Consider the following 17,134-nt stretch of genomic DNA (forward strand, 5'->3'; position numbering starts at 1 on the left):
AATATTAAGTTGATCAAAAGTGAGGATGGGATTACCTTGAATCAATCTCACTATACAGAGAAGATACTAAGTCGTTTTGGCTTTGAGGACTATAAAGTCTCTCCCATGCCATATGATGCAAGTATAAAACTTAAAAAATTTTGAACGTGAGGGAAAAGATCAATTGAGATATTCACAAATAATTGGGTCACCAATGTATTTAGCTGGTGCCACGGGACCATATATCTCCTATGCCGTGAGCAAATTAAATCGGTTTACTTCAAACCCTGGAGATGATCATTATAAGGCACTTGAATGAGTGTTGCGCTATTTGAGAGGCACAACCTCGATTGGAATTCACTACTCGGGATATCCGCCAGTGTTGAAGGGATATAGTGATTCCAATTGGATCTCAGATGCGGATGAGACCAAGGCCACGAGTGGCTATGTGTTTACGCTTGCTGGTGTTGTAGTTTCGTGGAGGTATCGCAAACATACCGTATTAACAAAATCTACCACTAAAGCAGAGCTTGTAGCACTTGAAATAGCTACTAATGAGGCTGAATGGCTAAGAGAGCTATTGACGGACTTACCTATTTGAGCCCAATTGTAGGTCGCAGTTATTGAGAATTGGGCATTCTTATAAAGGCTCATGAAAAGATATGGGAGCAGACCATTAATGCTTCGGTTAGGCGAGGTTGTTTTGGCAACCTAGTATCAGTTGTGATTTCAGCTGAAGTCTGCCCACATATGACTAAGAATTCAAGGCCTAGTCCATTCTTCAGTTGTGGAAAGATTAATCTTGTTACTCTAGGTATTAGTTCAACCCGTACGGGACTCATACCAAAAGACTAGTATATTAACAATGCTACAACACAGTGTTCTCTTTCCTTCCTTTTCTTACTTTGGTATTGGCGTGGGGGATTGTTGGAATTTGGCTCATTTAGGAGAATTCCAAAGCAACATGTGGTTGACTCCAGAGTATCCGGACGTACACCCGGAATATCCGGGTTGTTGATCAGATGTCCGAACCCATGTCCGGATTTATGTCTGGGTGACAGCTGACTTGCCACTTGTGTCTCTCACATTTGAACCGTTGTGCACTGATTAAGTGCTAATTAATGACTGATTAATTCCAGAATACCTAGTTAATTGCTCTGGTCATCCTGAATGCATTTTAATGTCTTTTATGGGCATCGTTAAAGAGAATAAAACGGCTCCTTAAGGGCAGCCACACCTATATGAATGGATTGAAAGCATTCAGGTGGAGGACCCTCAATCTTTTGCTATTTTCCACCTCTTGCAGTGCTGTGCCGTCGAGGTGCTGCATCTCGCCTGCTCTTCCCTTAGCGTGCACCGAGGAGGAGGGTGAGCGGTATCTCCGAGCCCTTGCCGTCGTGAAGCCTGCACGAGGAGTGGCAATAAGGTTTCTGGGCAGCACTTCTACGCGACCGCTCGAATTGCGTTGCCTCATCTTTGATCTGCACGGCGTCGATTCTTCGCTGCAGCAACACTAGCGACATCAACCCGAATGTGAGTTCATGTCCCATCTAATTTTATTTGTGTTCTTCTACCTGCTGCTAGAACTAGCTCGCATCTTGTGTTTAATTTTTTATGAAATATGCCTCAAACTAAAATCTGGTAATAGAGTTTGCTACGAGTATACAGACGTAGTTAGACTGCAGTAGTAATCAGTAGCGCAGACGTGGTGTCTGGACTAAGGGTTACCTTCGTTTGCCTTATATCCCACGGTTGTTAGAGGTAGGCCGCAGGTGGTGACAGCTTTGTTGGTACTTTGTAATCCTCCACGTTCGGATATAGCATAGAGCCGTTGACCGGAGTCTCCTGACCATTTCAGAGGTAAGCCGGTACCCGAAGCGAGTCCTAATCGAGAGATCGGCCTTTAACTCTTCTAAATAATAAAAATTAAAGAGGGTAGACCACATCGCTACGTTTACTTGCCTTCACCGAAGAGAAACCTTGACAACCGGGATGCCAACTCGGAGAATTGAAGTTGATTTCTTAAGCTAAGTCTTTAAGAGTTAGGGTGTAAGTTAAAGTCGGTTTGAATGAGCTAAAGTTGAGTGCTAAACGTAGCATGTATTAGCATCTAATTCTTGCTAATTTTTTTAACTCTTAGCTAAAATTTAGTCCATCTCATTAGCATTTCCGTTTGGATAAACTAATATTTAAATTCTAGCAGTTTCAGATATTAGCACTTGGATCGAACACCCTCCATTTTGAAAAGATTTTGTGTTGGAGGTTAAAAGGAGGACGCTACGTAAACGCATGCAATTCAGTCGCCACTCGCTGCCAACGGGCGCTACTGCTGGCCGCGACAACCTACCCGCCGTCCCCTCGCCGTCGAAATCAAAGATGCTACTCCGATTGCCACACCGATAAAAAAAAACCATTGCCAAATCAGCGGCACCTGACATCAACAACGACGCACAACGTCCTTAACAAGCAGAACACTATCGCAAAGTTACCAACGTGAGAAATAACAAATTAAAAGTGCACTAGGACCCGGTTTAAGTTAACCTAGCGGCGTCACCTACTTTAGACACTAGAGATCCTCGTTAGCCACAAAATGCACGGCAAAAGCAAAAGAAACCCTGCAGCCGCAAGCCAAGCCAGAGATACCCAGAAACTACGTCTTGCCACACAGCTTCTTCCCCCGAGAAACCCTGCAGCCGCAAGCCAAGCCAGAGATACCCAGAAACTACGTCTTGCCACACAGCTTCTTCCCCCGCGAACCAAGAACAGCGAACCAACTGCAGCCGCGGCCCCTAATCTCAGGTGGCGCTCCCGTCCGGGCACCTCTGGCTGTGCTTCTTCCCCCCGAGGTGGTGCGCCAGCATGATCTCGCTGCTGCACTGCAGGTCGCAGAGCTTGCAGTACAGCTCGGGGTTCGTCTTCCAGCTCGCCTTCTTCCCCGAGCCGGCAGCATCCTGGCGGTGCGGCGGCTTCCCTCCCTGTCCCTGCTGCGGCCCACCGCTCCCTGCCGCGTTCTCCTTGCCATTGCCATCCGGCGTCAGTTCCGTGCTGGGCGCGGTGGCGTCGCTCCTCGATGCCTGCAGTGCGGTGACGGTGTACTGGTGCATCCTGCCGGCCAGGTGCTCCTCCAGGTGGCGCGGACTGGACGTGTTCACATGGCAGATGGCGCAGCTATGTTTCCCGAGCTTCTTCTTGACTGGTGTACTTGCCGCATTCAGCTTTCTCTTCACCCCGGCGGATGTTCCTTCATGTGCAGGCTGTTTCAGAGGAAAGTTCGTTTAGAATCCAGGGAATTGGTAACCCAGAAATGCTGCATCTCAACAACAACAAAACATGGACAGAACAAGAAGCCTATGTCTTTATGATACGTGCACTGATGTCTCACTTGTTTCAATTATCTAAATATGCAATCAACATCAGGGTTTATTTTATGATTTGATCACAAGATGAATACCAGCATCACTTTCCATATGAACAAGGAATCTGCATAAGGACTAAGGAGCACATAGTCTTATATTGAACTGTACATCTGCAGGAACTTTACTTATATAACCAAAAGAGAATCTAAGATGTACTCTGGAGGGTTTGGGGTTATTCTTTAAACAAATTCACTGGTGAATTAGCAAATTTAGCTCACGCGTATGTTAGTAACTTTTCTCAGAATATTGAACTGTAATATACCTTGACTCAGGAAGTACTTCAGTACACAGGAGTTTTTTCATGGTCAAACTACAACCATTGACATAAACAATGTTAAGGAAAGTTGTGTATCACATCACAACAAACAAGCAGGAGATCATCATTAATCAATTAGTCTTAGCAAAATTCTGAGGGGATAAATGACAAAATAAATCAGGGTTAAAGGGTAAAGGCTGAAAAATATGAGCTTACCTCACCGAACTCTGCCTTCTTCTGCTCAGTGTAAGCTGCGTTCTCCAGACCTACCAGCCTGTCCTGACCAGGCAGTTGAGCGGATTTATCGCTCCGACCCTCCATGGCAGACTGTGCATCCTTCCTCTGCCCACTACTCTGGTTCCTGATTTCTCCCAATGGCTGCATGCCATGTCCATCCTCCACATTGGCCTTAGGTTCCCCACCAAAGGCATGTTGGTGTCCTGATGCCGCTTCATCGGCTTTGGCTGCCACTGGAACCAAGGTATCTTCCAGCGGAGACCGTTTCCTTGGTGATAGGCAAAGTTTCACATTGCTGTTAAACAAATGCGCTCTTGCTCCCGCCCCAGGTGACCTGCACTCCTGCTGCTGCTCAATGCCATTGCCCAGCTGTCGCTGCTCAGGTTTCGGCTGTATGAAACAAAAATTTGTTTACACATAAGTAAAAAATACTGATGCATCGTAAAAATTCGAGAGAACAAGCAATCTAGTATGGACTGGTACAGATTCCAGGTAAATTCTGTTTGTTGTACTCCTGATCAATTCCAAACTTCACTAGTGAACTAGAAAAAGTAGTACTGCTTCTGCTTTCAATGTGCCTAAATAGCTCAATACGAATGTTTGTGTTTTCCAAACTTCCAATTTTAAACTAGTCGTACATATATCATACACAATTTTATGATTTGACCACAAGATGGAACTGGAAATAAAGTCTACCAGCATCACTTTCCATATGCACAAGGAATCTGCATAAGGATCAAGGAGCACATAGTATTATATTTTGCTGTACATCTGAAGGAACTTTACGTCATATAACCAAAAGAGAATCTAAGATGTACTCTAGAGGGTTTTGGGTTATTCTTTAAACAATTTCACTTGTGAATTAGCAAATTTAGCTCACGTGTATGTTAGTAACTTTTCTCAGACATGCAATATTGAACTGTAATCTACCTGGACTCAGGACGTACTAAATTTAGTACACAGGAGTTTTTTTCATGGTCAAACTACAACCATTGACATAAATAATGTTCAGGAAAGTTGTGTACAACAATCACAACAAACAAGCAGGAGGTCTTCATTACTCAATTACTCTTGCAAAATTCTGAGGGGATAAATGACAAAATAAATCAGGGTTGAATGGTAAATGCTGAAAAATATGAGCTTATTACCTCACTGAACTCTACCTTCTTCTGCTCATTGTAAGCTGCATTGTCCAGACTTGCCGGCCTGTGCTGCTGACCAGGCAGTCGGGCAGGTTTATTGCTCCAACCCTCCATGGCAGAATGCGCAACCTTCCTCTGCCCACTACTCTGGTTCCTGATTTCACCCAATGGCTGCACGCCATGTCCATCCTCCACATCGGCCTTATGTTCTCCACCAAAGGCCTGTTGGTGTCCTGATGTTGCTTCCTCGGCTTTGGCTCTTGCTCCCGCCCCAGGTGACCTGCACTCCTGCTGCTGCTCAACGCCATTGCCCAGCTGTCGCTGCTCAGGTATTGGCTGTATGAAACAAAAGTTGTTTACAGTTAAGTAAAGAATATTGATGCATCGCAAAAAGTGGAGGGAACAAGCAATCTAGTATAGACTGATAGATTCCAGTTAAACCCCATTGGCTGTACTCCTGATCTATTCCAAACTTCACTAGTGAACTAGAAAAACTAGTACAGCTTCTGCTTTCAATATATGCCTAAATAGCTCAATACGAATGTTACAGTATGTTTTCTGAACTTCCAATTTTATACTAGTCCTGCATATATTATCACAAGAGTATCCCATGGTTCAAGGAGGACTGGTATTGTTCAAGAGTGTACTGTATCACAAAAACATGCATCAGATAATCATGAACCAATCTCTCTTTAGCAATGTTCTGCAGAAATATTAGGAAGAAAACACGATAAGGAAAGCGTAATGTAAAAACTGAAAATGGTAGTCTCACCGCAATGAACTCTCGCTCCTTATACTGAGCTACCATCCTGTACTGACCAGGCTGCAGCATTGCTCCATTGACCTCATCCACCTGAGTGGTTTCTGCAGTTCTCCTCTGCACATTGCTCTGGTTTCCACTTTCATACAACGGGTGCATGTCATCGCCATCCTTCACACTATCCTTGTGTCTTCCACCAGCAGCATCGTTGTGTCCTGGTGTGACCTCATGCAGCATAGGTCTGGCCTCAGCATTAGCCACCAGTGGCACAGAGACAGAGGCCTCTTCTGCCAGAGTCTGCTTGTCCGGCAATCGACACGGTTCTACATTGCGACCAAATGGATTCATCCTGGCCCCAGGTGATCTCAAATCTTGCTGCTTTTCAGCGTCACTGGCCGGCTGTGCCTGCGGCACCGGTGACGGCGACCACTCCACGTGCGGGTACACCGGTGGCGCTCTCACCGCCGCAGGGCCCCTGCAGCCGCGAGGAGGATGCTCGGCGCTTGAGCATGGCGTGCGGAGAGGAGGCTCCTCCTCCAACGCAGGCACCGACGGCGTCCTGCAACGCCAGTAGTCCTGCGACGACGGGAGCGCCGGCACAGGATTGTGGCTGGCGGCGGTCAAGCCCATGGCGTGCTCCGTCTCGGCGAGCTCGCGCAAGATCGTTCCATGGCGGATGCGCGCCTCGTTGAGCTCCCACAGCAGCTCCTCCCTCCTCATCGCCAGCGCGGCGTCGATCAGGGATGCATTGGCGTCGCCTGCTTCCCGGAGGCAGGAGAAGCGTCAGATGAACAGGAACAAATACTTCGATGCCATCAGATCTCTCAATGCTCACCGCCGAATCGAACATCTAGCGATCTCGTAAAAGAAAAAAACACCAAGATAAAACTGAACCAACAGTAAGAAACCGCGTGGTAAAAAAAAAACAGTAAGAAACCGCAAGTTTTACCCAACAAAAAAGAAACGATCCTCTGCCCTCAAAAATTTATTTGTTTTCATGGAAACCCACAAATCGTAACATCAGGGCTACGGCGAGAGTGCAGTCGCATTACTGTGCGGCAGCGGCGGCGGCGGAAGGTCGGGGAAGCGGCGGAGACGGCCGGATTCGACGTCATCGTCGGCTGCTCGGCGAAGGTAGGACAGCTCCATTGCGGGTTTGCGGTAGAGGTTCGGTTTGGTAGCGGCGCGGAGAAGAGGGGGAAGGATTTTGTGATTGCCAAACCCAAACCGAAACAAGGGGGGCGAGAGGTTATCGGGAAAATTAAGCAGAGGTCAGAGGCGCCGTTTCCTCTTCCTCGCACCAGTAAGCGGCGGCCGCCCCGCTCGACCCTTTGCTCGCCGCCAGGTGGCGCGAGAGACCTGGACGTCGCCGCGGCAGTCTTGGGGCTGTTTACAAAAAGAGCCTTTTGGTTCCGTAAAATTTTAACCCACTCTCTAACTCACAGCAAATACGTCCAAATATTTTACGCACAATTCTATCTATAAGATTTACGTTTGGAGAGATATAGACACATTATGCATTGGACTTTTGAGTGTAAATCTATTTGTTGAGTGTAAATCTATTTATAGTGCTGGAACTTGTATCTAGGCTTTGCTTAGAATGGATGGATATTATACGAATACCAATTCAATTCATGGGTATTGAAATGAAAAATATATCAGAAAAGTCTACCATTTATTGCTAAAAGGCATCAATAACTTTTTGCTGATAGAAAATTCAGAAGGCGCCATGGAACAATAGGTTTTTTTACAATGAACATTCAAATAAATATTATAATTTCACCTTCGCAATCATACGAATATAACAATGAGCAATGACCCTTTTACTACTACAGCAATAGAACTATACCAAAGGAACGATAAAATTAACTATTGGAGCAATTTAAAAATATTATGTAATAATAGACTTTCATGATTGGAGCAATGAAGTGAGTACAAAATGGAAAGTGAAAGGAAAATAAAACAAATAAAAAATAATATGGATCATAAGTGGGGCACGTTCATTCTCCTTAGATCGTGCATGCTATCGGGTGTGGGACAAAAAATGTTATTGGGCTAAATTCGCACAGCAAAATTTACAAAATCACGGACGTGTCGAACAACTTATATAGACCTTGTTTGGGACAGCGTCTGCGACACATTTCAGCGGAAAAAGCGATAAAAAATCCCGCCAATGAACGCATGTTGGACAGCCGCGCTCAATGTGAGAAGCGGGCAAATGAACCGGGAGCGGCCAAAACGCGAGAAACAAGAGAAGAGTCTTGTTCCGCTTATACGCACCCGCTTCCGCATACCACGGTTCCAAACAAACCCATAATATTATAGAACAAATTGTACAAACTCTCAGAACAAATATATATACACCTGGAGCAAATCGTACGAATGGAACAAATTAATTTACATATAGAACAAATAATACGAGTAGAGCACCTTCTTCCATGCCGGATTCCGCATGCATGCATCGTAAGGGGCCTGCTAGCACGCACTGAGTTGCCCTGTTTGGTTCCCTGTACCAGGGAGTACTAGAAAACTTTGACCGCTAATTACGGTGTTAAATAAAGCCAGTTTACAAAACCAACTCCAGAACCCCTACGCTAGGAATCCTGAAGAATCTAATGATACATTTGACCACGTGATTAAAAGATGGTTACTATAGCATCACTGTAGTCAAATATCAATTAATTACTGTCATTAGATTCGTCGCGAAAAGTTATACTCATCCCTAAAAAGATTTTACAAATAGATTTTATTTAGCACTGCATGCATGCGAGATTCTTTTCTCACCTTGTGCGCACTGGAAAATCAAACATTTATTGGGCCGCGCGTGTTCGTATAGTGCGTACATTGCATGACTGCGTATAAACAATCTGCTTCGGTTTCATGGGTACACGTTACAATATGCACACGTACACGATATACAGGCGATGGTCATTTACTAGCATAGTGGCAACTTATAATAATCCAAGTGGTAACATGCGCAATACACGTACACACATGAACGAATCGAACCGTGTCCGTGTCACGCTAGCTCTCACACCAGCGTGGCCAGCTCCTCGAAGAAGAGCTCCTTGAAGCGCTCCATGTGGTCGGGCTCCAGCGCGGCGGCCACCGCGACGCCGCCCTCTTTCCTCGGGCAGTTGAGCAGGTACACGAACCCCGGGTAGTACATGAGCGCCGGCGCCAGCAGCGCCGGCTCGCCCCACCCGAAGTCGGCGTCGTACGACGGCATCCCCAGCCAGCTGATCACCCGCAGGTCCGTGCCGGGCAGCCCGCCGCGCGGCAGCGCCGCCGGGTCCGCCGCCTCCAGGTAGTCCACCACCGACCGCACGTACGCGTCCCCGTGCCCCGTCGCCGCCCGGAGCCGCCGCGCGCCGAACCCCAGCGGGCCGCCCAGCAGGTCGCCGACGCGGGCGGACGCCGAGGCGCGCGCCACCGCGTTGCCGAAGAAGGCCTCCGGCAGCGGCGGCGACAGGCGGCCGCGCATATCCACCATCGTGTACAGGCGGGACTCGGCGTCGGGCGCCAGCGCGCGCGCCGCGCACGCGCACCGCCACACGTGCGCCGCCAGCGCGCGGAAGGTGGACACCGCGCCCGCGCGGGCGCGGAGCGCCGCCGCCTGCGCGCCGCTCACGATGAGGATGGCGCTGGCGTACTCCGCCTTGGCCCCGCGGGCGGAGGTCACCCGGCGACCGCCGCCGCCGTACTCGTGGGTGTGGTCGAAGAGGACGGTCGGCTGCGGGCGCGCCCGGAGGGGCGTGCGGTCGAGGGACGGAGTCACGGCGGCGCCGGCGTCCCCGCGGGCGATGGCGGCCCACGTAAGGATGAAGTTGAAGGCGCTGCGGCCGTCGATGACGAAGTGGTGCATCGCCGTGCCCAGCGCCACGCCGCCGCACCGGAAGAAGGTGATCTGTCGGGAAGACACGTATGAACCATGTTTGCTAGTCCATCTCCTTTTTAACTTTGACCAACTTTTTCGTCTCAGTCGTCTTCAGTTTCGTTTTCAGTTAAAAGTGCCCATTTCTTTTGTTTTTTTAATCGCAGTTCACGTACGTGATTGTCCGGATTAGTTACAATTTCACTGTTTCACTCGAACTATGCCATGCACGTATGCACGAACTCCATCCAAAAAAACGAAACCGCTTTGCTCAAAAAGAGAGAAGTTAACCTGGAGCAGGAGCAGGGGTGCCCCGGGGCCGGCGGACGCGTACGCCGGCACGAACATGTCGCGCATGGCCTCGGACGGCGCGAAGCCCTCGACGACGTCGTCGAGCGCGGCCGCGGACCGCGCGACGACGAAGAGCGCGCCCTCGGCGTTGCAGTCGATCTCGGCGCGCCCGTCGGGGCCGGCGCCGAGGCGGCCGGCGAAGGGGTGGAACGGGACCAGCGCGGCGGCCAGCGCCGCGCGCAGGGCGTCGGCCGAGAAGAAGCCGCCCGCCCCGCCGCGGCAGAAGCCGTCGTCGGGGCGGCAGAAGAAGTAGACCGTCGGGGTGTAGCCGTTCCGGGCGGCGAGGTCGAGGTTGGACAGCCAGAGCGCGCCCCGCGGCGTGGGCTCGCTCGGCGGGACCAGCTCGGACGTGACGACCTCGACGGCCATCGTCGACGACCGGATAGATGTCTGTGGCGCGCCGAGAGCGTTCCGGCTTTTGGTCCTGTGGCTGCCTACTTCTAGCTAGTTAGTGTGGCGCGTGAGGTGAGTGCAACGACTCCATGGGAGGGAGTAGGGGATTTATAGGGGTTGCAATGTGGGTTTGGTCCGGTAACAATCTTCCAGGAGAGGGGGTTGTTGAGTCGGCCTTGCTTTGGACGGCCTGCTCATTTCATGGCCGATCTATGACGATCACTCATGCGGTCACAGAAGAATGTCGCCGTCTCGAGCGCATCAAGCGTGCCCTGATCTTGGCTGGGCTCAAGCCTTTTCGTCTGGGACAGATGCTGGCTTTAATTTGTGGTTAGAAACGACTCAACCCATCCAAGATCGCACACGCATCATAAAGCGTACACGCTGAATTTTTTTTTACGGCCACTCTCAACACTGTTAAGATGTCAGTTTCGTCCTTACCCATGCATCCAAGTACAAATAACGAGACACACAGGGCATGAGTTGTTGGGTGCTGCGACGCGAAACTGGCAAAGAGGTGCCAGCCTGCCAGGTCTATCAGAACACACTGGAGCTCGTGGTTGGTCGCCTGACGATACCGATCGACTAGCAAGCGAAGTCTAAGAAGCTAGGATGGCCGGCTGCTAATTTCTTGGCATACCGTTCATCAGCCCCATCGGCCATTGTTTTCATCAGTCTTCCAGGCAGGACTTCGTCCGTGGTGTCAGCCACAGTAGTGTCACTGTGTCACTGTGTCCATGCGGCTCATCACAATTCACATCCACACCACCCCCCTCGATCTATCCCAATTCCCATCCTACCTTACCTTAGATTTCTGTACTACCAATTATTGTTCTGCGCGTGTTCGACACGTTGGCAGGTACTGAAGAACGGCCGTGACATGAGCAAAAATAAGCAACGGCGGCGTGCAGTGCAGGTGGCATTGAGGCGTGGATCTATGGGCGACAGTTGGGACTAGCGTAGTGGCGTCCCTTTCCGTAGTGCCATGCTTGCACCCCCACCAAACCCTCTTCGACCATTTGACGTATGCTTACGATTTTTTTTTATCATCAGTTCATGACGTCAGCAATGGCAAGCACATCGACACATAGGTAGGAGTACAGTTCTAAATTTAAGGGTTAATTAGATCTGTGCCATCGTAACTCTATCTTATTTTAAGCGCGCGACATTACTTCTCGAGAAACTATGACGGTGCCATTACAATTTCGCATATATTCGAAACATGCCGTTACGTATCCTTTCGATGTATTTATAAAAATATTCGGATCAAAATGCCCTATTCTTCAACTCTCTCACCCCTATCTTGACCCATCGGAGTGGCCGCCGTGGCACGGAAGCCCCGACGACGGGCTGTGCGGGCCGCCGCGGCGAGCTGCGCCGCTGTTCCACCGCGCCCGGCCCGGCCACCTCTCGAATCTCCCAATCGCGGCAGTGAATCGCTTCCCGCCATGCCCGGGGCTGCACGGCCTGAGCAGGAACGGCGCGACCGCCACCTCCGCTGTGTCCACGGCCGTCCTAGCTTGCTTGGCCGCCCACGTGTTACTAGCCCCCCTGCCACCGCATTGCCCCGCCCGTGCTTCAGCAGCTGTTAGATCCGCCGCCGAGCAGGCCGAGTGTCACGACCCTCGCTTACACAGACAGGAGCCATATGTGGTACAATTACAGTTTCAGGAGGCAGAATGAATTATTACCGTTCGTATGACAGTGGTTTATGAATTTCAATCCAAAATAAAAAAAGAATAGAAAGGAAGATAGCTAGTATTAAAGCTAAAACAACATTGATGAAACAGTCAGCATCGCAACTTAGCATCGTGATGTCCCACGCCACAGACAAGTCGGGTGCGGACGTGATGACTACAGGTAGACTTCTCTGGCGATCTGTAAACACAGACAAGGGTGAGTACAAAGTACTCAGCAAGACCAACCCCGCCCTAGGAGAGGGATAAAAGTTCATGCATAATAGAGTCCAAGGAAGTGGTTGGGGTTTATTTTGCGAAAAGCAGATTTTTACCCATGCAAGGTTAATTTTTGTAAAGACGTTTTAGCAAGAGAGTAATATAGTCATATTTATGAGTATATATATAAAAAAGTGAGTCCAACTTTTAATGCTACCGGACACTCCGTCCGCGCAGTAGCCCACGACACTTTTGCTGGACATTTCCAAAATCAGACCCAAATTACATTTTATCAAAAAGATTTTAAAAACTCTAAAACCGGCTGTCTAGTTCAAGCGCTCTTGACCGTGAGCACGACTATTCAAATAGTTTTACCCATATGACATGTTTCGCTTTGATGCCAGCGCGTAGCTAGCGCGCATATACACAATTCCTTAGATGTGTCAGCAAGCTAACATGACAAAACCATTACATCAGCCAGACACAAAATATGCTACACGACAGACTGTAGGAGCGCCTCGCCTCCATACATCTGACCGGGTTAGCTACCCCAACACCGACGAGCTCCTCGAGCACTCGAGCGGTAGCATCCTCTCGGGCTGACTGACTTAATAAGCTAAGGCGAGTACCCATTTAGCCGTATGGTTGCATTGTAATACTTGACTAGAATCCTACCAATTACCAGTCCTTAATCGAGACAAGGCGGATAACTACAAGACCGAACCAAATAGACTCGAGTCAAATCTCCAACAGTCCCACACATGGATCCTATTCCGCCCCATCTCTGGGTAATCACCATCATCATCATCATGTTCATTATACTTTATAAATTCGACTCACACCTTTTAAAACAACCATCCCATTTTTCTCATTTGTAAATAATTATATTTGATAAATAACAATGAGTAATATTGCATAAATAAATCTTAAGCATGCTAGTATTATTTATCAAAGCATTCATCTAAACAGAGCTAATCATATTTAGAGAAAAATCTTAGGTTGTCAAGTAATAATCAGGATTTAAATAATAGCAAGGTATGACATTTCAATTGGGTATTTAACTACAGCAAGCAGTAAAATATGATCAATTGAATGCACTTTTAAATAGGCTTCTACGGATTGTGTTTAAAAACTGGTATAAATATGATCAAAAGGGAAAAGATTGGACTTGCCTTCGCATAACAAACCGGTAGATCAACTCGCGGTACGCGTTTCGATTTTCGGCTCGCGGTACTAGTCCTCGTGCTCGCGGTACGTACTCCGGGCTTTTGCTTGCGGTACGAATCTCCTATCTCACGGCACCAACCTCCGGGTTTCTTCTTGTCGTCGTCGTTCGCGAACTCTCGGCGACTATTACGCGGCACAAAATAAATAACCAAAGCATCCATAAATACAAACTAAACTTCTTAATTTATAAAATTAACAAAGACAGTTAGAGCTTGATTTTAGATAAATTTGAGAAGAAGAATCGGGCCAGATAACATGTAGTGCTTACCAAGAGCACATTGAGCTCGTCAAGATGAGAGAGCGACGAGCAAATCCTTGCTCTGGTGGAAAAGATAGGGCGAGTAAACTGGGGTTGGGAAGGTAGCCAGGTTGGTTGGAAATGAGTTGGGAGTGATGAAGGAGCTATGCGAATGCGCCTTTTATAGACCAAGAGGAGGCAGTGGCCGACAGCGACGTGACGGGGTACTGGTGTGAGAACAGAGACAACGCTGTAGCGAGGGACAGCGTTGTAGTCACACACGCGATGAGACGGCAAAGCCGGCGTGGGTGGCAAAGAATCATGGTGCCACAGTGCGGAGCGGCGCCGAAAGCTGTCGAACAGTGATGTGCGGTCTCATCGTGGGGCCAGAGTGCCGCGACGTGCGTGATGGCGGTTCGCGCGTTGTCACTCATTCAGCGAAAGGGAACGGCACCGCGATGGGCACCTTTAGCAGGATGTTGGCGCGTGGCAACGAGTTGGCAACGTTTCGTCCGACGAACGGCTCGGCGTCCGTTCTACCGAACAAAAGCGTGTCACGTGCACGATTGGATAATTGTAACTTTAAATTATTTACGGAAAAAGAACGGTTGTACTGGCTTGCGCTCGCGGTGTCCACCGACGACTGGTCCTCGGCGACTTGGCTCGTGCCCAGGGCATGCGAGGACAGTGGCAAGCGCGACGGCCTCCGGCGGCATACATGTGCCCAGTGCTCGGCATGGCCGGTTCGTGACGTGCCCGCCCGCGGCGAGAGCGCGGGGTAGAGGGGCCGTGGCACCACAAGTAGGCTTGGCAAGGTCAATCGTGCGTTCGCGTTCGCGATGACCAGCTACGGCTAGCTCGCGTCGCGACGTCGGCAATGATGGAACGGGGGTGTATGTTTGGTTCGACTCAGGGTGTGTTCCGTGCTCGGTCGTGGCAGACCTGTGTGTCTGTGGCTGCAGTGTGCTGCAAGGACAGGCTCGGCTTCCTCGTGTTCGTGGTCGTTGACGTCATCGTTGTTCCCGGCAGCGGTTTCAGCTCGGCGTCGTCGTCTTGACATCGTGGCAGAGCAGCTCGTCTAGGTTAGAGTGGCGCAGAGGTAGGGCTTTTGGTTCCCGGCTCGGGTGGTGCTCGGTGCGTACGCACGCGGGCGCTCGGCAACCCGAGGTCACGGCGGCTGCGTGTGCTCAGTGGTGGCCAAGAAGGAAAAAAGGGTCCGGCACTGTTGCGCCGAGCGTATGCGTGCACGGGCACTCGGCATAGCCGAGGCCGCGGCATCGCCGTGACGCTCACGGAGCTCCGGTGTAGCCGGGCCGCGATGGCATCAGGCGGCAACGGGGAAACGAATGGCGACGGCGTTCGGCTCTTGCACAAGAACATGGGACGGAGGTCCTAAGCTCTACGGAGGGGTCATCGGCGGCCGTCAGTGGCGGAGGACGAAAAAAAATCGAGGTATGGCAAGGTTGAATTGTCAAAAGATTAAGATTCAAGTTAAAAGTAGTATGTAATACATTTCAAAATGTAATGATCGACCAAGCATGGAGCTTAATTAGAGGTACAGAACATATAGAGAGATGATCTAACATCCACTCACTTAGAATGGTAGCATCAATTCATCAAAGCAAAAAAGAAAACAAATGAATGAAAACTGAAAAGTAATTATTCAAATTGCACTTTATGTACCTTTCGTATTAGACCTTGCATTTTTCCATTCCGATCCATAATTCCTCTTCAGTTTTCACTGGTTCAATCGCTGGCCGCCGCGGCCGTGAGCTCGTGGCACAAGTCTGCACTGCTCTCGGCAGCTTGCGCCCTCGCCAGACGCGGAAACAAGCACAGCTTGCTGCCATCGCACACTCGCCAGATGTGGCGGCGCCGCTGCACGCCGCCGGACGCCCAGAGACCCGCGCAGCCTCGTTGTTTCTTGTTGTTTCTTCTTCGATTGGCAATCCCTCGTGTTGAGTTTTTTTTCGGATGCCTCCGAAGAGACTCGTGTTGAGTTGCAGCGTCGTGTGGAACTCGATGGGGGAATATTGATGGACGGAGCCAGCCCATTAAACAAAAAAGAGCCCATCCGTCTGTCCAGTTCAGCACACATAACGGTTCACATGGCCCAATACTGTTTTTCTTCCTCCCTGCACCCTCTTTCTCTGCTCAGAACGTTCGAGTCGGAGCTCTCATGGCTGCCGGCGACAAAACAGTCAAAGACCTGGGGTACTTGTCAAAAAATCAAGGTATGGCGAGCGCCATAGTCCGCCATAACAGGCCCTCCGCCCCTGGCGGCCGTAGCTCACGTCGGCAGCACTAGGGCGTCGGGAGCGGGACGGCGCTCACCGTGGGTCGACGGTGAAGGCGTGGCCGGCGCGGTGGGGACTCGCGGTCCAGCTTGATGTAGTCGTACCCGGCGTTGAGGACGCAGCTCTGGCAAACGGCGACAGCGGGCGGCAGGTCGCGGCGTCAGCTTGGGTTGGGTCGTCGGCGAGGTCGGGGCTACGGCTCGCGGTACTGCTCGTCGTGGCCGTCGGTGACTTGGCGTTGGCGTCCGTGTCAGCGTCGTCCTCTTTGCGCTCATGGCCGCCGTCTTCGTTAGCGAGGCTGCTAGCTGGTGGTTGTGCTGCTCCGAGGGAGTGCCGTCCCGAGCAGCGCAACATCATGGCAGCTCGAAGATGGAGGGGGACGTCGTGGTCGCCGGGCTTGGGGTCGTCGTCATCGTACTGCTCCACTAGAGCAGTGGTGGAGCGTCGGTGGAAGAGCTGGTGCGGCTGTTGCACATTTTGGCGAAGCAAAAGAAATAGGAGACCGAGAGGGAGCTCCTGCAGGTTGTGCTTGCCATGGAAAGGAGGGGAGCTGTTGGCTGATTGGTGGAGAGGAAAGGAGTAGCTGGTGGCGTGTGGTTGGGAAAAGGAGGAGGATTGAGATTAGTGACGTACTGCACGTGCAGTTACTGCCGTTGACGTGTGGACCCATGCGCCGGCGCTGGTGCAGGCTCAGTGGAGGAGGCCTCTGGTGCTTGCATGAGGAGGAGAGCAGGAAAGAGAGGAGGGAGATGGCGTGGAGGAGATGAGTGCCGACAGAGAGAGATTGTGAGAGAGAGAATATGAGAGAGCTGGCGCTGCCTTTGTGCCTGTGCGTGAGAGCAAGGATTATAAGAGCAGGTTCTATAATTTCGCCGGCAGCCGGCTGGGAGCTGCGGTGAGGTGGCGTGCGACTGTGGTGGGTTCCGCCAGAATTCAATGCACTGCAACACTTTCAGCCAATGGGAAGCGCGATTTGCCTCTCCGCCGACCGGGAGCGGGCGCTCCGCGAGACGCCCGCGGCGCTCTCTCTCCTCGTTTCTCTCTCTGACACGGAGGATCTCAGTCGGCT

The 17,134-nt window shown here is 50.4% G+C and overlaps 2 protein-coding genes across 3 annotated transcripts; both read right to left on the minus strand.

Moving 5' to 3' along the window:
* Positions 1-2,416: 2,416 nt before the first annotated feature.
* Positions 2,417-7,123, minus strand: LOC120695672. The gene is made up of 5 exons (XM_039978892.1): positions 6,843-7,123; positions 5,803-6,548; positions 5,037-5,366; positions 3,868-4,278; positions 2,417-3,233 (listed from the first exon to the last, which is right to left on the minus strand). The coding sequence occupies exons 1-5, from the start codon at positions 6,937-6,939 to the stop codon at positions 2,775-2,777; spliced, it is 2,043 nt and encodes a 680-aa protein (XP_039834826.1). The 5' UTR covers positions 6,940-7,123; the 3' UTR covers positions 2,417-2,774.
* A 1,462-nt stretch (positions 7,124-8,585) lies between these two features.
* On the minus strand, positions 8,586-16,879 carry LOC120695676 (hydroxycinnamoyltransferase 4-like). Of its 2 annotated transcripts, none has more exons than XM_039978897.1 (3): positions 16,103-16,879; positions 9,956-13,653; positions 8,586-9,697 (listed from the first exon to the last, which is right to left on the minus strand). In XM_039978897.1, the coding sequence occupies exons 2-3, from the start codon at positions 10,382-10,384 to the stop codon at positions 8,822-8,824; spliced, it is 1,305 nt and encodes a 434-aa protein (XP_039834831.1). In that variant the 5' UTR covers positions 10,385-13,653; positions 16,103-16,879; the 3' UTR covers positions 8,586-8,821. The 2 variants fall into 2 exon arrangements, with proteins under 2 accessions (XP_039834831.1, XP_039834833.1); XM_039978899.1 differs by lacking the exon at positions 16,103-16,879 and adding an exon at positions 13,799-15,445.
* Positions 16,880-17,134: the final 255 nt, after the last annotated feature.

Source organism: Panicum virgatum, chromosome 2K (genome assembly GCF_016808335.1).
Source record: "Panicum virgatum strain AP13 chromosome 2K, P.virgatum_v5, whole genome shotgun sequence".
NCBI classification, from domain to species: domain Eukaryota; kingdom Viridiplantae; phylum Streptophyta; class Magnoliopsida; order Poales; family Poaceae; genus Panicum; species Panicum virgatum.